Below are 18,830 nucleotides of genomic sequence, written 5' to 3'. Positions count from 1 at the left end.
GAGGATTAGTCTCGTATACTTTTCATTGAAGAATTTCTTATTTTTGACTAGTTTATAGACATTTTTGTCTTAGATTCGTGTGGCTGTTTGGCCGGCCTGCGTGGCTTGGCTTAGACACCAGTTGTCGTGTGTCCTGTGTTACAGCGACTATACGGGTTAAGGCATAGGACAGTGAACGATGTCAGCCTGCCCGGTCGAGGTTTATTCAATCCCGGGCTAGCGGCGCAGACAAAGAACAGCATTTAAGCTGCTGGTTGTAGGTTCGTGGATCCTTGCACGAAATTTAGTTGTTCTCTTCGCTAGTGGGTGAGGGGGGTTGTAAATAGAGTAAGTCCCTGGCTGGCTGTGGAACTAGCCTTTGTGCTCTCAGCTTTTGTTTAGTGGTCACCCAGTCTGAGGGTGGTGTGACATTACGTTCTGTCGCTCTTAGCGGGTAGATTGTTCAATGTATGATGTGGAGGAGCAAAGGCTCCTGGTTAGATCTCAATGTCCGATCGAGGTGCCCGATGACACTATTCGAGGTTTGATGTCCCGGTATGGCATGGTCCATCACGTCAGCCGGGAACATTACCTTTTTGATAGGTCACTTGAGAATGGTATGCGCCGTATTTACATGAGTGGTGTGACCGAGATCATTCCACAATCAATTTCGGTTGGGAATTTTAGAATTCCTTTGTGGTACAGAGGTCAGGTCCGTGCCTGTCACATCTGTGATAGCACAGAACATTTCAAGGCCGACTGTCCTTTAAAGGATAAATGCCTCAAGTGTAAACAGACTTTCAAAAGGACTGCCCGTTGAGCGATGAAAATGACAATGGTGATAATGACGATAACGATTGCAATGATAATGATGATGATGATAAAGATAGTAATGTTTATGAAGTTGAAGGTGACAATAAAGATGAGAATGAAGGTCGAGGAGATGATGATGGTAATTATAGTGAGGGACATGGGGATGATATGGAAATTGGGGTTTCTGGCGAGTCTGTTCCTTCCAGTCAACAAAATAAGGGGACTTTGGATGACTCTGCTGCTGACAACGAGGAAGCTGGAGAGTGGCAAGTTGTCACCAACTCCATGTCCTCCAGCTACCTCCAGCTTTTTGATGCTACAAATAAGGTCAGGAAGATAAGCGAATCGCCAGTAGTAGGTGGGCCCCAGAGCCTTTGCGAGGCATCTCAGACGTCAAATAGCTCGGAGTGGGTTGTCAGTATGAGTCAAATCTCGAATACCTCCTCATCCCCTAGATTGTCAGAAATTTCGAATACTTCGCCATCCTGCATTAAGGAGATGCAGTCCAGTGGCGTGACGCCCTCCAAAGGTGCACTTGGTAAGAGCCCGTCCTCATGAGGTAGCACGTTCAGCCCTGACCTGTCTACAATGTCACAGTTAGACACTAGAGATATAGCAGATTGTCTTGATCCTCAGAGAAGCTCTCAGCAATCTGATATGGCTGGGACTGGTGGAGAATCAAATATGGAGGAATCTCTTTCGGAAATGGATGTACCCGAAGACTTGCCTGCCTATATCAATGGCAAGGGTGAGGTCTTGGTACCTGTCTCAACATCCCTGGGGTCATATTATCGCACATTGCGACGCGACTCTAAAAGTTGACAAGGTTAAAAAGCAGAGGAAGTTGATAACGATGTCACAGGAGGATTTTGCTGAGCGTAGGGCAGCGATGTATAAAAAGTCCAGAAAAAAGAAAAAGAACAAATAAATGTTAATAATGGCTACTACAAAGATCTTACAGTGGAACTGTAGAGGATTGAGGTGTAACCTCGCAGAGCTCCAGATGTTAGCTCAAGACCTCAATCCCATAGCTTTTAGCTTGCAGGAAACTCTAATGACTGATCCTAGTTATCAATGTCGAATGGAAAGGCATCAGGTGGTTCTTCTGTTTTGATTAGGCAGGGTGTAATACACAATAGAATGGCACTGAACACCGATTTGCAAGCGGTGGCGGTGCATATCACACTGGGTATAGTATTAACAATCTGTTCTATTTATATACCACCTTCTTCTACTCTTCACCAACAAGAGCTGCAAAATTTTTATGATCAATTACCTAAACCGTGTCTTCTTTTGGGTGACTTTAATGCCCACAGTGTTCTCTGGGGTGACTCTAAACGTAACCAGAAGGGCTCTGTATTGGAGGATTTTATATCTAATAACTCTCTATGCATCTTAAATGATGGCACACATACTTACCTTCATATGGCAAAGGGCACTTATTCGATCCTTGATTTAGCTCTGGCTGATGCAGGGCTAAGATCGGAATTCAGCTGGAGCGTCCATGATGATCTGTGCGGAAGCGACCACTTCCCCACCATACTTACCCTTGAGGAGCTGGTATCTTCCTCCCTTCCACACTTTAATTATGATAAAGCAGACTGGCCCCGCTTTGCTGTTCTGTGTGGTGAAACACTTACTAGTGACCTTTTTCTTGATGCAGTTGATCCTATCCAGTTATTCTCGGATCAGCTAATCGATGTAGCCTCCAGATGTATCCCGAAATCTTGTGCGGTTCCCCGTATTAAGAAACTGTGGTTCACGGAGGACTGTAAACGAGCTAGGCATTTCAGGAAACGTGCTGAGCGCGTGTACCGATGTAGACCTTCTCCCGGTAATTTAGACGATGTTAGGCGTACTCAAGCTAAAGCCCGTAGGACTATCAAACAGTCCAAACGTGACTCTTGGAAACGTTATGTTTCTAAGATTAATCATCGTACTCCTATGTCAAAAGTCTGGAATATGATCCAACGCATCAAAGGCAAGGGATCCAATGTCACTGTCAGTCGTCTTAAAGACGGGAATAATTCTTTGACAGAAAAACTTGACATAGCCAATAGGCTGGGCGCTTCTTTTGCGCACCATTCGTCTTCAGATAATTACTTGCCTCAGTTCCAGCGTAACAAGGAACGGACCGAGGCAAGTCCTCTTGATTTTACATCCTCAAATGAAGAATCCTACAATGCTACATTTTCTCTACATGAACTATCCGCATCCCTGAGCAAGGCCCATGACTCAACTCCAGGGCCAGATGATATCCACTATCGGCTTTTACGACACCTTCCAGAATCTTCCTTGAGGGTGCTCCTAGGAATTTTTAATACCATTTGGATTTCCGGGAATTTTCCTGCCTCATGGCAAAACGCTATTATTGTCCCCATCCCAAAGCCCGGAAAGGATTCTACCGATCCAAATAACTATCGTCCTATTTCCTTAACCAGTTGTGTATGCAAGATTATGGAGAGGATGATTAACAATCGCTTGGTTTGGTTTTTGGAGACTAATGAGTTGATATGCGACATTCAATGTGGATTTCGAAAGAATCGCAGTACTGTTGATCACCTTGTTCGTCTAGAATCCTTTATTAAGAACGGTATCGTTAATCGTGACCCTTACATTTAATTCTCACATTAATTATCTTAGAGCCAGATGCCTAAAGGCGCTTGATATTTTGAAGGTTGTCTCTAGTGCTCGATGGGGAGGGGATCATGAAACCCTACTTCAGCTCTATCGAGCACTGATTCGTTCTAAGCTAGACTATGCCTGCAGTGTTTATGGAGGTGCGTCACGCTTCCAGTTGAAGAAACTCAATACTGTACATCACCAGGCCCTACGGTCGTGCTTAGGTGCTTTCCGTACCTCTCCTGTGGAGAGTCTGTATGTTGAGGCAAACGAGCCTCCCCTGGAGCTTCGAAGAACTAAACTATCCTTACAGTATATCACCAAGCTTAGAGCCAATCCATCCAACCCAGCCTTTGATTGTGTCTTCCATCTGGAATTTGAAGACTTATATGCTCAGAAGCCATTCATTGTTCCTCCACGTGGCTTCAAGGCGTGGCTTCTGCCGCTGTCCTTGGACCCAGAACCATTTCAACTCGGTTTCCAAATTCCTGTTCTGTATTTACTGCGGAAGCCAAGGCAATTTTGTGCGCACTTTGGTCCATCCTGGAGCTCGGAGGTAGCAGATTTCTCATCTGCTCTGACTCCCTTTCCTGCCTCCAGGCAATTCGGGCTGGTTCGCCTGTACATCTAGACATTCTGTCAGGGAGATGTTTAAACGACTTAATGAAGATTTTATCATTGTCTTTTGTTGGGTGCCCAGGCATATGGGTATCCCAGGGAATACTGCTGCAGATGAAGCCGATAAGGCGGCTCTGCATTCCATTACTACTCAAACTGACGTTTCATATTCGGACTTGCGGTCACTTATTTGCTCCTATAGCAAGCGCTTGTTTCAGGCTCAATGGGATGACCAGACAACCAACAAACTGCATGATATTCGTCAGTTTGTTGGTTGTCCAGCACCTTCCCTTTCACGGCATCGTCTCCGCTCTTGCATTTTGAGGAGGTGTCGTATCGGTCACACACGTGCTACGCATGGGTATTTGTTGAAAGGAGAAAATGCCCCTCATTGCTGTGCTTGTGATCAACAGTTCACAGTCAAGCACATATTGCTTGACTGTGCCGACTTTGCTCCTGCACGAGATTCCTTTTATCAGTGAGCTCTCTTAGAAATTCTGAATTCTGTAGAAAGTGATACCATTTTTGATTTTCTCTCTACCATTGGTATGGCAGGAAAGCTGTGATTTTAAACTACCGTCTGTGTTTGTTATGTGACTTCTGATGTCCTTTTTTGACTGAATGGTAAATGAATTATCCGTAGTAGATCGACTACTTGACGTTTTATTGTCACGATAAAACTGAAATATTGTTGAAAGCGACGTTAAAACTTTCACTCACTCACTCAATCGTAGTTGTGCAGTAACTTACGAACATGGGATCTATCTGTTGTGCAGTAACTTTCATACATGGGATCTATCTTATGCAGTAACTTACGTACAAGGGATCTATCTTGTGCAGTAACTTTCATACATGGGATCTATCTTGTGCAGTAACTTTCATACATGGGATCTATCTTGTGCAGTAACTTTCATATATTGGATCTATCTTGTGAAATAACTTTCATACTTGGGATCTATCTTGTGCAGTAACTTTCATACTTGGGATCTATCTTGTGCAGTAACTTTCATACTTGGGATCTATCTTGTGCAGTAACTTTCATACTTGGGATCTATCTTGTGCAGTAACTTTCATACTTGGGATGCTGCTTCCCATTAAGTCATAGAAGTTGTTATAGCAGTGTTGATGTGCTGACGTTTTTCAGACACCTGATTGTCCAGTTTCACCTTGAGTGTGGTCATCTATGTCACATGTACTATGAGTACAGACAAGCCAAGATACACTTTGAGACAGCAGAGACGGTGTCTGGAGTTAAAGTGGAATTTACAGGTAATCAGAAAATCTCTCTTAAGTGTCTTGTACTGTTGATTGTCATGAACACAGATGAAGGCTGGCTGGCTTAGATAGTTAAGTGCTAGCTCACCACTACAATTACTATAGTCTGGCTTAGATGGTTAAGTGCTGGCTCACTGCTACCAATACTATAATCTGGCTTAGATGGTTAAGTGCTGGCTCAGCGCTACCATTACTATAATCTGGCTTAGATGGTTAAGTGCTGGCTCACCACTACCATTACTTTTCGCATATTTCTTTGTGTGTTTAGTTAAGCATATTCTGAGGGCTTTATTCTGTGTAGACTGATAAAATTATACATTTTGTGAAGCCCTGAAACTGGTCTACCCAACCAATGTACTTTTGTCTCTAAAATGAAAATGAAAAATGTGCATAAATTGCACTAAAAGTCGCTCTTTCATATGCAAAAGGGTTGAGGAATAAAGGTAAGCCCTTGACCATTAAGGTTGTGAGTTCAAATCCAGCTGTCATCATGTACCCATAAACTTGACTGCCGTCATTGAAGAGAAAATTCTTGAACACTGCAATAAACACCAACCAATCATTCATCCATGGGCACAGTTCATTTTCGTGATGTGTTGTCTTAATCACTTAATGTGCTGTAGTGTTGTTTATAAAACTCTGCTGAAGAAAACACAGTGTCAGTGCCTGTGGGTAACCACAGATTTGGATCTGCTGTTAAAATAACATGTTTTTGTGATAGGGAATTATCAGCTTGAAGGAAAAGGTTCAGAAAGTTGATAACCAGACTTCACACTGACACCAGGGTCAGGAACAATGAGAACATGTCAAACACCCTGCAGAAGGACCTTGACCTCATTTTATTAATGTCAAATGTTCTTTTCCCAGATCTTCATGATGAAGTAACATTAAAAACTGATACATTATCATATTGTACATGTTACGCTACAGTCTATTATCATATTGTACATGTTACGCTACAGTCTATTATCATATTGTACATGTTACGCTACAGTCTATTATCATATTGTACATGTTACGCTACAGTCTATTATCATATTGTACATGTTACGCTACAGTCTATTATCATATTTTACATGTTACGCTACAGTCTATTATCATATTGTACATGTTACGCTACAGTCTATTTTTGTCGCAACAGTGGCTCAAGGTCCTTCTTCCCACTAGCGCCATCTTGCTGGAATAAAACATATGTCGCCTCCCCATCAGCATGTGGTGCCATCAACATCTTCCTCAATTCACCTTTACTCTCACCAATGTGGTTGGGAGTTCAAGCCCAGTTCATGCTGGCTTCCTCTCCGGGCGTACTTGGGAAGATCTGTCAGCAACCTGCGGATGGTCGTGGGTTTCCCCAGGGCTCTGCACGGTTTCCACCCACCATAATGCTGGCTGCCGTCGTATGAGTAAAATATTCTTGAGTACGGCGTAAAACACCAATCAAATAAATAAAATAAACAAATAATAAATAAATAAGCTGGCTTTTATCTTTGTCAACATCAACACATTCAGGGGATTGCTTATTCTTGACACACTAAACATCAACACATTCAGGGGATTGCTTATTCTTGACACACTAAACATTGGCACATTCTTTATGGTAGCAAAGGTGAGGGATTGGAATGCCAGGTGTAAATGGGAAATTCACTTTGCACCTATTGCTGAGTTTGTGACTGTTAATTTATTTTTCATCAGGTGCATTGGGCAAAAGGACAAAGTTCCAAGTGGAGCACAAAGCACAACTAGCTGTTGTGGTGAGCAGACAAACAGGGGAGACAACTGAGACGAATACCATCAAAACAGTGACCAACTGTGATGAATCTTTGCAGTTACCAAAGGTAAGGTAATATCCAGTATAAAGCCTTATGTGTTTGGTCTTTCATACTTATTGTATTTATTTTCCTTTTTTTTAATTGAAACTGTGGCAAATTTTAGACTGTTTTATTTCAAGTTTTATTTATATCTGATTTGGAATTTCACTTATTGAAGATTTGCAGACATTTGCCATTTTACATGTGCTTGAGCAAACACGCTTTACTTCCGCCAACATCGTGGTGAAAACATCACGCTGACATCACTGTGAAAACATTGCGCCAACATTGTGGTGAAAACATCACACCCACATTGTGGTGAAAACATCGTGCCTACACCGTGGTGTAAACATCACGCTGACATCATGGAGAAAACATTGTGGTGAAACATCATGCCGACAACGTGGTGAAAACATCGTGCCAACATCATTGCACAGACACGGTGGTGAAAACATTGCGCAGACATGGTGGTGAAAACATTGCGCCGACATCATGGTGAAAACATCGCGCTGACATTGTGGTGAAAACATCAGGCTGACATCATGGAGAAAACATCATACTGACATCGTGGTGAAAACATTGGGCCAACAGCATGGTGAAAACATTGCGTCAACATCGTTGTGAAATCATCGGGCCGACAGTGGGGTAAAAACATGGGGCCAACAGCATGGTGAAAACATTGCGTCATCATCGTTGTGAAAACATAGCGCAGACATGGTGGTGAAAACATAGTGCAGACATGGTGGTGAAAACATTGCGCAGACATGGTGGTGAAAACATTGTCAATAATATGGGAGTTAATACAAAACTTTATGTCACAGCCTCACAGGTCCACAGGCTTTCTTAACATTCATAATTTAAGTGTGACGTACTGATTTAACAATTAAAAATTTCTGGTTATTATCAGATGTAGTTCTCAGAATATGGTTCAATTTCCCTATACCTCCCCATGTTATCTTTCTCCTAATTTTCTGCTTGTTACTGCCTTGTGCAGGCGAAGTGCTCAGATGAGCATGGTTTCAAGTATATTGGCGGAAAGGTTTGTGGGTGGAGAAGGCTTAAGTGCCCGGAGTAAAGCTCTGGCCTAAACTGTCTGACAAACCTCTTTACTTAAGTGCCCGGAGTAAAGCACTGGCCTAAACTGTCTGACAAACTGCTTTACATAAGTGCCCGGGGTAAAGCTCTGGCCTAAACTGTCTGACAAACTGCCTTACTTAAGTGCCCGGGGTAAAGCTCTGGCATAAACTGTCTGACAAACTGCTTGACATAAGTGCCTGGAGTAAAGCACTGGCCTAAACTGTCTGACAAACTGCCTTACATAAGTGCCCGGGGTAAAGCTCTGGCCTAAACTGTCTGACAAACTGCTTTACATAAGTGCCTGGAGTAAAGCACTGGCCTAAACTGTCTGACAAACTGCCTTACATAAGTGCCTGGAGTAAAGCACTGGCCTAAACTGTCTGACAAACTGCCTTACTTAAGTGCCCGAAGTAAAGCACTGGCCTAAACTGTCTGACAAACTGCTTTACATAAGTGCCCGGAGTAAAGCACTGGCCTAAACTGTCTGACAAACTGCCTTACTTAAGTGCCCGGGGTAAAGCTCTGGCCTAAACCATCTGACAAACTGCTTTACTTCAGAGCTCGGGGTAAAGCACTGACCTAAAGCTGCAGATGAAACAACACAAGTTTTGTTTTTTTGCAGTACGTGTGAGTTCTACTTTATGTGTTTATGTTTTTTGTTTGTCACATCCCAGTCGAACCATAGTTATCAGCAGCAGTGATAATTATTCCATTGAAGACCACTTATAGCATTCTGTACACACTTATAGCAGTCTGTACACACTTATAGCATTCTGTACACACTTATAGCATTCTGTACACACTTATAGCAGTCTGTCCACACTTATAGCAGTCTGTACACACTTATAGCATTCTGTATAAACTTATAGCAGTCTGTCCACACTTATAACAATCTGTCCACACTTATAGCAGTATGTCCACACTTATAGCAGTCTGTACACACTAGATTTAACAGATATACATCATTTTTTTTCTTTTCAAAGGACCTGGCTTTGAATGATGAGACCGTGTTGGAGCAGATCAACTTTACTAACCCCTCAGAAGTGTCCACTGTAACTTTCTCTGACCTGGAGGCAGTACTAATGATAGGATTACTGTGAGTGGGTCGTGTGCGTGTGTACGCATGTGTGTATCCGTGCGTGTTGCGTGTGTGTGTGTGTGCGCATGTGCATGTCCCTGCGTGTTGCGTGTGCGCATGTGCATGTCCCTGCGTGTTGCGTGTGTGTGTGTGAAGGATTTCACTGCGTGGGTCACACCAGGATTCAAACTCTGGTCTCAGCAGCCAAAGTCCAGCGCTCTACCAACTGAACTAAAGGGAAATTCCCACTACCTACTGCTAGGACTGGAAAGCTGCTCATAGTATTGAGTATGGCATAAAACACCAGTCAAATAAATAAATAAATCCGTGATAGAATATGGAAATACATGTATATGATGTCAGTAGTCCTCGTATTGATGCCAAGCTCAGTATGAAGATTAACCTATATATTTCCATATCCTATCGCTGAGTAACCAGTGTATGGTGAGTCTATGCCAACAAAGTGTTGTGCCGAAGACACCAGATATGATAGCCCACCCATCAGTGACATTATACTGACAACAAGCCAAGAAGTCCCGTTTCCTTGCTCTAACCTCTCAGTGCTGATTGCCAAGCGAGGCAGCAACAAGCACCATTTTGACAGTCTTTGTATATGATCTGACCTGGGTTTCTGACATTGAGGCAGTCGCTCTAACCAGCCACCAAAGTGGTCTATGAATGAACACTTACCCCACACTGTATTCCTGTGGTTTGTTGTACCGGATCCTAGTTGTTTTCTATTTGTGTTATCACAGAGAAGACCATCGAAGGACGGCAGCATCACATGACACCTTAAACGAGGAATTGGAGGCCTGGATCAGCGTAAGTCTGGTTAAATTTTCAAATAAATCCCAATAAGTGAACTTTTACATGCTGGCTTTTTGCAGGACCACTTTCCTAAAACTTTGGAAATAGATATTCTTGATACTTCATTTCAAGGAGATTTTGTGCAAATTTTAATGCCAACATATTTGAGAAAGGTTGTGAAAAACTGATCTGCTATGAAGTCTTGGGAAATTATTTTGGCTGGTTTAGAGAAGTTGATTATCAGCATATTAAGCTTGTAGTGACATGTCTGTTTACAAGGCCGTGATTCCCCAACTGCCTCACAAATTGTTGTCATTATGCCGTACATGTTCACAGGCAGTAACCTCCCAGCCCCGCGTGTGGTCTGTGCAACTGGCGGTGCTTTACTTGCGCTCCAAACTTCAGAAGTCCAGTAGTCGGCGCGTGGACCGCTCCATGAGGCAAATAGAGGTGAGAAAGGATAAATCAGTTGAGCCTGTAACTGTGATGGTTGTTTCTTTGCAGATTATGTCATGTTTTTTGTTATTTTGATTTACATGAAAGAAAACTAGACAGAACTGTGAAATGACCTTGTCTAAAAGCACAGTACATAAACTATTAAATCCATCAAATACCTAACAGTCTGCCTCAGATGGAACTTTAATTTGTACTGCACATGTGCCAGTGTAAGCACTCAAATTATTGACACTAGTCTGTTGCTTTGTGAGCTATTATTTCTGTTTGTCACTATATGCTTACCAAAATTCTTGAGTCTTGTGTTAAACAACAGTTGGATACATGTGAATAATTCTCCTTACCAGGAGCTTGTAAGGCTGGCTGACAAGCTTCACCCAGAAGCCTCGCAGCGTTTGCCATATTTCCACACCGTAAAGACACCATCCCTGACCACAATGCAGACTGAACTAGCGGACATATTGATGAGTTTGGGAGCGTTTGGGTCTGCCTGTGAGGTGTTTGAAAGGTTACACAAGTGGGAAGATGTCATATCCTGCTACCACAAAATTGGAAAGACTGAAAAAGTAGGAAAAAAGCTTTCAAGTTCATCAAATAATTCTATAAATTTGTATTTATATGGGCCATTGTATATCTGCTCTTCCAAGCTTAACTGCATCCATACTTTTACTGGAGTTTATCTGGTGTGAATCACCAGTAAGATAAATAAGTAAATGCTGCAGTTTATGAAGTGATACAAAATATTAAAAGCAGAGGAAACAATATATATGTCCAAAAAAAAACTAAATGTCAATGTCAACACAAAATACAACCACATATGTACAGGTATGTTGAGTTGATTATGCTGGTAATCTGGATGTTTTTCAGGCAGAAACTCTAATCAGAGAACAGCTTTCCATCAAAGAAACACCTAATTTATACTGTTTCCTTGGTGATGTGACGAGGGATATAGAATATTATGAGAAGGCGTGGGAACTGTCCAATCATCGGAGTGCCAGAGCTCAGAGGGGTATAGCATATTTGTACATGGGCAAGCAAATGGTGAGCGAGAAGTTATGTCATCTCATGTAATATCAGACTTTATACAATACCTGAATGGTGTGATTTGTCAGACCCTCTCTGGCTCTCTGCCACTCTCAGTCCTTTGACTGTTAAGAGTGGATGTTCAAACCCAGCTATCTCTAGTTTAGCTTTGGGTCAGAAGATGTAGGTCAGGAGGTACATGTACAAGGTGACGGGCAATAGTTTACCCCAGACATTCTGGTTTCTTCCACCTGTACATGAACACTGTTTTATGAGTGAAGGGGCCTCCGTGGCTCAGTTGGTTAGCACTTATCAGTTGATAAGTGAAATATTCTTGAGTATGGCGTTAAACACCAATCAAATAAATAAATAAAGTATGAAGTTAACACCAGTCAAGAAATCAAAGATTCATATTTAGTCAGGGTTTTTATTTCCATAAAGAATTAGATAACAACCAAATAAAAAACTTGTTTGCGAATAAATATTTATCTGTGATTGTTCTCTAATCCAAAGTTTTAATTTTATTACATAAATCTCATGATGGTCTTAAAGGAATTAAATAGCAAGAACCCCTTGAAAATTAGGGCATGGAATATTTTGACCTGTGAGGCTGATATATCCAGTGAGCTGGAGGTTTATGTCTGCGGGTGGACCTGTGAGGCTGCTTTGACCAATGGGCTGTAGGTTTATATGAACAGGTTGACCTGTGGTGCTGCTTTGTCCAATCAGATGTAGCTTTACATCTGTAGATTGACCTGTGAAGCTGTTTTGTCCAAACAGCTGTAGATTTGTATCTACAGGTTGACGTGTAAGGCTGCTTTGTCCAGTCAGCTGTAGTTTTGTATCTGCAGGTTGACCTGTGAGGCTACTATGTCCAACTGGCTGTAAATTTGTATTTACAGGTAGACCTGTGAGGCTACTTTGTCCAATAGGCTGTAGGTTTATATCCGCAGGTTCACCCATAAATCTGCTTTGTCCAGTCAGCTGTAGGTTTGTATCTGCAGGTTCACCAATGAAGCTACTTTGTCCAATCGGCTGTAGGTATATATATGCAGGTGGACCTGTGAGGCTACTTTGTCCAATCAGCTGTAGGTTTGTATCTACAGGTGGACCTGTGAGGCTGCTTTGTCCAATCAGCTGTAGTTTTATATGTGCAGGTTGACCTGTGAGGCTACTTTGACCTGTGAGGCTGCTTTGTCCAATCAGCTGTAGGTTACATCTGCAGGTTGACTTGTGAAGCTGCTTTGTTAATTAGCAGTAGTTTTTTATCTGTAGGTTGATCTTCGCTGATGTGTCCAAATACATGTAGGTTTATATCTGCAGGTTGACTTGTGAGGCTGCTTTATCCAATCAGCTGTAGGTTTATATCCGTGAGGCTGCTTTATCCAATCAGCTGTAGGTTTATATCCGTGAGGCTGCTTTATCCAATCAGCTGTAGGTTTATATCCGTGAGGCTGCTTTATCCAATCAGCTGTAGGTTTATATCTGTGAGGCTGCTTTATCCAATCAGCTGTAGGCTGATATCTGCAAGTTCACCCGTGAGACCATTTTGTCCAATCATCTGTAGGTTCTGTCAGCAGGTTTACCTATGATGCTGCTTTGTCCAATCATCTGTAGGTTTGTGTGTGCATGTGGACCTGTGAGGCTACTTTGTCCAATCAGCTGTAGGTTTATATCTGCAAGTTCACCCGTGAGACCATTTTGTCCAATCATCTGTAGGTTCTGTCAGCAGGTTTACCTATGATGCTGCTTTGTCCAATCATCTGTAGGTTTGTGTGTGCATGTGGACCTGTGAGGCGACTTTGTCCAATCAGCTATAGTTTTATATGTGCAGGTTGACCTGTGAGGCTGCTTTGTCCAAACAGCTGTAGGTTTATACCTGCTGGTGTCCCAGGTGGGATATTCAGTGGTTTCCTGGTTCCTCCACTCATCTCACATGTATTCAGTGTACAACACTCATGACCTGTTTATATCCTTGCATTTGTTTCACTTTTCATACTTTGTTCAGAATTTGGGCTAAACCATAATTGTGGTTGTTACTACTGAACTATAAAAGATCTGTAAAAATTGGTAAATGGTGAGTAAATACTAAGTACTTTTGTACAAAACTGTGTTGCAGTTTGAGAAGAGTTTGGAATGCTTTGAGAAATCTCTTAAAATCAACTCCCTACAGGTTAGTATTATGTGGTACAAGAAAATTTTTTATAAACGTGTTATAAAGTAACATGAGTGCAATACCAGCGTCTGTACGTGGATTATCTCAGATTAGTGGCTAATAACAAATAAACTGTATTCTGAAAACATACATGTACTATGTATAAAACCTGACACTGGGTTCATGTACAGTGTAGAAAACCTTGAAGCACTAATGATACACATATACCAGACACTGGGTTTTTATGCAGTATGAGGTATTTTGATCAGGATGAGCTATAAACTGATTAGAAACGAGATTGAATTAAAACTCACTTGCCTGATAATTCTTGAACTGCCTGAACTACCCTAATTCCTCAACCTTTTCCCCTGGGAGAGTAACTTTCTGTGTGATTTGCACATGTTTTTAATTTGATTTTGGAGACAAAACTACATTGGTTGGGTTTTCAGGGCCTCAGGGAAAGTATAATTTACACAGAATGCCCTCAAAATATGCCTGAATAGAAAATAGAAGTCTTGCGAACTTCCAGAAAGGTTGAAGAATTACAGTAAAGCTGTTATCAGTGCCTGTTGTATCACATTTTCTGGCACCAAAGAAACCAGTTTTCTGTTTGTTGTTTCATTTTTTCCTCATTTCTCTAAGAACTGAGATTCCTCTGTTACATCTGATCTCCCTGAATCTTGGACATGTACCTACCTAATGTCCTGTTTCTGTGAGAACTGAGATTCCTCTGTTACATCTGGTCTCCCTGAATCTTGGACGTGTACCTACCTAATGTCCTGTTTCTGTGAGAACTGAGATTCCTCTGTTACATCTGGTCTCCCTGAATCTTGGACGTGTACCTACCTAATGTCCTATTTCTGTGAGAACTGAGATTCCTCTGTTACATCTGGTCTCCCTGAATCTTGGACGTGTACCTACCTAATGTCCTATTTCTGTGAGAACTGAGATTCCTCTGTTACATCTGATCTCCCTGAATCTTGGACGTGTACCTACCTAATGTCCTATTTCTGTGAGAACTGAGATTCCTCTGTTACATCTGGTCTCCCTGAATCTTGGACATGTACCTACCTAATGTCCTGTTTCTGTGAGAACTGAGATTCCTCTGTTACATCTGGTCTCCCTGAATCTTGGACGTGTACCTACCTAATGTCCTATTTCTGTAAGAACTGAGATTCCTCTGTTACATCTGATCTCCCTGAATCTTGGACATGTACCTACCTAATGTCCTGTTTCTGTGAGAACTGAGATTCTTCTGTTACATCTGGTCTCCCTGAATCTTGGACGTGTACCTACCTAATGTCCTGTTTCTGTGAGAACTGAGATTCCTCTGTTACATCTGATCTCCCTGAATCTTGGACGTGTACCTACCTAATGTCCTATTTCTGTGAGAACTGAGATTCCTCTGTTACATCTGGTCTCCCTGAATCTTGGACATGTACCTACCTAATGTCCTATTTCTGTAAGAACTGAGATTCCTCTGTTACATCTGATCTCCCTGAATCTTGGACATGTACCTACCTAATGTCCTGTTTCTGTGAGAACTGAGATTCCTCTGTTACATCTGATCTCCCTGAATCTTGGACGTGTACCTACCTAATGTCCTATTTCTGTGAGAACTGAGATTCCTCTGTTACATCTGATCTCCCTGAATCTTGGACGTGTACCTACCTAACTGTACTTATATGTAATGTCTGTATGGAGTACTCATTTCCCATTTGGCAGATCCCTGTATGGTTTACCTATGGCTGCGCTGCATTAGGGGCCAAGCGCTATGAGACAGCAGCCCAGGCCTTCCACCGTTGTGTCACACTGGATTATGATGTGAGTTGTAGACCATGTCCTTTACAAAGGCTTTGTACAAAGTCTCTAAAAACTTCAGAAAAGTTCACATGAAAATTTTGGCGGCCATGTGAAGCCTGGAAATTATGGTTAAAGACTGAGATTAATTATGGTTATTTTACACATTTTTGTCTGGTGAGAGTACATTTATTTATCTTTTCAGAATTTTGAAGCTTGGGCAAATCTTTCTACAGCGTACGTGAGATTAAATCAGAAGTAAGTATCTGCAAGAACAAGCTGATGTGTCATGTTAAACCAGTGCAGGATTAAGGTTACTTATTTGTATTTGATTGGTGTTTTATGCCATACTAGTATAAGAATATTAGTGTTATACAATGGTGGTTTGCATTACGGTGGAAAAAAACCGAACAGAGCCAGAGAGAAACCCACGGCCAAATTTGTTGGAAATCACCTGCCTTCTACAAATAGGGTATACACATTGACCTAAATCAGCACAATTACTTTACAGCGTAACATTAATGATCTTTTCAGATCTCAATCAACTCAGGATATCTTAAGATCCAAACAATGGATTGGAATGTAACTTTTTATTGCTATTATGAAATGTTTCGAATGCTTTAGAGTTTGGTATTGTTTTATATTTTAGACCAAGAGCTTTTTCCATACTCCAGGATGCTATCAAATGTTGCTACACCAGTTGGAGACTTTGGGAGAATGCTTTGGTGGTAATGTCTTTAGAGTCTAATTTTTATGAATAATTGTTGTTGTTTTCTCAGAATGCTTATTTTATCACACACATTTTGCAATGAATGTAGACTGGTTGTAGTAAATTACGTTGTGGTAACACTCAGAGGCTGAAAGTAATACACAGAAATTTGACTTATCCATGTAATGTGCTGCGTGATTTACTGGAAAATACCTTGTACTTAGTAATCATTTTTTCATTTGTGTTTCAGATAGGCACAGACTGCAGAGAGTTCACAGAGGTCATCCAGGCTTATCACCGGTTATTAGATCTCAAGGACAAATACATGGATGTGGAGGTCAGTGCTGTTTCAAAAAGTATGACTAACATTTTGTGACAAGAATGTTTAGCTAATGAAAGCACAAGTACATATTGGTGGTCAGTGTATCATGCATGGTTTTGTGAATTTTCTCAGCTTGTTTTACTTGTGATCTCTGTAGGTGTTGAAGATACTCTGCATGGCCATAGCTGGAAACATTCCTGATGCAAAAGGTCAGCCTTGTGGTCAACTAAGACCAAAAGCCTTGGAGCTCTTTGGGAGAATTGCATCAAAGGTAAACAGTAGTATACTGCAACACAGGAGGTTAGCTAATTATCATTCATGATTTAGCCAGGATAGTAAAAAAACAACAACGAAATAAAAATTGAGATGTATCGAGAGATGAGTAAGTATTGTGGTTAGTGATGATTTCTCAAAGATGAGATTTATTTATTTGATTGGTGTTTTTATGCCGCACTCAAAAATATTTTACTTGTAGGACGGCAGCGGGCATTATGGTGGGAGGATCACACCTGTAAAATTAGTTGGGTTCGTACAGCCTTAATTGTACTGTCCAGTTCTGTGCAGGGGTGGGTTTAGATGTACTTGTAGGACGGCAGCGGGCATTATGGTGGGAGGATCACACCTGTAAAATTAGTTGGGTTCGTACAGCCTTAATTGTCCTGTCCAGTTCTGTGCAGGGGTGGGTTTAGATGTACTTGTAGGACGGCAGCGGGCATTATGGTGGGAGGATCACACCTGTAAAATTAGTTGGGTTCGTACAGCCTTAATTGTCCTGTCCAGTTCTGTGCAGGGGTGGGTTTAGATGTACTTGGATATGTGCTGATCCTTACTTGGGGTTTCTGCCTTTCAGGGTATAACCAGTGCAGACGCATGGGAAGCGTATGCTTTACTCTGTGACACTGATGAGGAAGGATTCCAGGACAAGGTAAAACTATAGACTGTACTTTCAGTCAACATTCACGCGCGGCTGACTCTTGAGCCCGGCGACGAAGGTCAGAAAATGATGTCAACAAATGGCAGTTAATTCCACAATTTATAGGTACATGTACAATGTATGCCTGAATTGTATTAAAGTATTTATGACACTCAGTTATACTATTGTTGATTATGCTTAATGAAGCTATTTTGTGGCGGTCTGTACAACATGTACATGTATTGTCATGGTTTGGCTGAATATTTGGACATTTAACAATGTACTCTGAAGTATTGCTTGCCTGTTTTGTTGATTATGTTGTGTATGTGTTTCGTTGCAGTGTCTTCAGTATTTGAAGAAGGCTCATCAGTATGCAGTTCAAGAGAATAACTGGGAAAAAGATGCGAAGAAATGTATGAAAGTTGGGAAGCTATCTTTGAAACTAGCAGAAGGTAAATTTTGTACATTTTTGTAGTTCAAAGAAATTCATCTAAAAATTTGACCATATATGAGTGTATTTGCTTCAGTAACCGTAGTCTGTTCATGTTACTCAGGTGTTTTAGCTCTCTTGTACAAAGTAAGGCGAGGTATTGTGAGAGGGGGGAAAGTGTCATTGGCGGTGTTGGTGTCCAGTTAAGCTTTGTTTTTCTCAGCTCCTGTATAATGGGCTGTCATACATGGATACATAGACTGCCTATATGTAGGATGACCAGGTCCCCCTTGTGCACAAGACCGCCTACATGTAGGATGGCCAGGTCCCCCTGGTGCACAAGACCGCCTACATGTAGGATAACCAGGTCCCCCTGGTGCACAAGACCACCTACATGTAGGATAACCAGGTCCCCCTGGTGCTCAAGACCGCCTACATGTAGGATAACCAGGTCCCCCTGGTGCACAAGACCGCCTACATGTAGGATAACCATGTCCCCCTGGTGCACAAGACTGCTAACATGTAGGATAACCAGGTCCCCCTGGTGCACAAGACCGCCTACATGTAGGATAACCAGGTCCCCCTGGTGCACAAGACCACCTACATGTAGGATGGCCAGGTCCCCCTGGTGCACAAGTCCGCCTACATGTAGGATAACCATGTCCCCCTGGTGCACAAGACCGCCTACATGTAGGATGACCAGGTCCCCCTGGTGCACAAGACCGCCTACATGTAGGATAACCAGGTCCCCCTTGTGCACAAGACCGCCTACATGTAGGATAACCAGGTCCCCCTTGTGCACAAGACCGCCTACATGTAGGATAACCAGGTCCCCTGGTGCACAAGTCTGCCTTCATGTAGGATAACCAGGTTCCCCTGGTGCACAAGACCACCTACATGTAGGATAACCATGTCCTCCTGGTGCACAAGACCACCTACATGTAGGAT

At 42.0% G+C, this 18,830-nt stretch overlaps 1 protein-coding gene across 2 annotated transcripts in view; it reads left to right on the top strand.

Moving 5' to 3' along the window:
• Positions 1 to 18,830, top strand: part of LOC135468064 (tetratricopeptide repeat protein 27-like) — a 28,747-nt gene that overhangs the window by 4,939 nt on the left and 4,978 nt on the right. For both annotated transcript variants that reach the window (XM_064746094.1, XM_064746093.1), the window contains exons 7-21: positions 5,177 to 5,301; positions 7,000 to 7,142; positions 9,176 to 9,288; positions 10,026 to 10,092; positions 10,414 to 10,527; positions 10,878 to 11,096; positions 11,398 to 11,571; positions 13,673 to 13,726; positions 15,434 to 15,532; positions 15,714 to 15,766; positions 16,158 to 16,236; positions 16,468 to 16,554; positions 16,697 to 16,810; positions 17,390 to 17,464; positions 17,793 to 17,904. In XM_064746094.1, the coding sequence (XP_064602164.1) occupies positions 5,177 to 5,301; positions 7,000 to 7,142; positions 9,176 to 9,288; positions 10,026 to 10,092; positions 10,414 to 10,527; positions 10,878 to 11,096; positions 11,398 to 11,571; positions 13,673 to 13,726; positions 15,434 to 15,532; positions 15,714 to 15,766; positions 16,158 to 16,236; positions 16,468 to 16,554; positions 16,697 to 16,810; positions 17,390 to 17,464; positions 17,793 to 17,904 (1,628 nt within the window). The remainder of the gene's footprint in view (positions 1 to 5,176; positions 5,302 to 6,999; positions 7,143 to 9,175; positions 9,289 to 10,025; positions 10,093 to 10,413; positions 10,528 to 10,877; positions 11,097 to 11,397; positions 11,572 to 13,672; positions 13,727 to 15,433; positions 15,533 to 15,713; positions 15,767 to 16,157; positions 16,237 to 16,467; positions 16,555 to 16,696; positions 16,811 to 17,389; positions 17,465 to 17,792; positions 17,905 to 18,830) is intronic.

This window comes from Liolophura sinensis, chromosome 6 (genome assembly GCF_032854445.1).
Source record: "Liolophura sinensis isolate JHLJ2023 chromosome 6, CUHK_Ljap_v2, whole genome shotgun sequence".
Lineage (NCBI taxonomy): Eukaryota > Metazoa > Mollusca > Polyplacophora > Chitonida > Chitonidae > Liolophura > Liolophura sinensis.
Note: the sequence above shows the minus strand (reverse complement) of the source record. Positions and strands in the feature narration are given on the sequence as shown.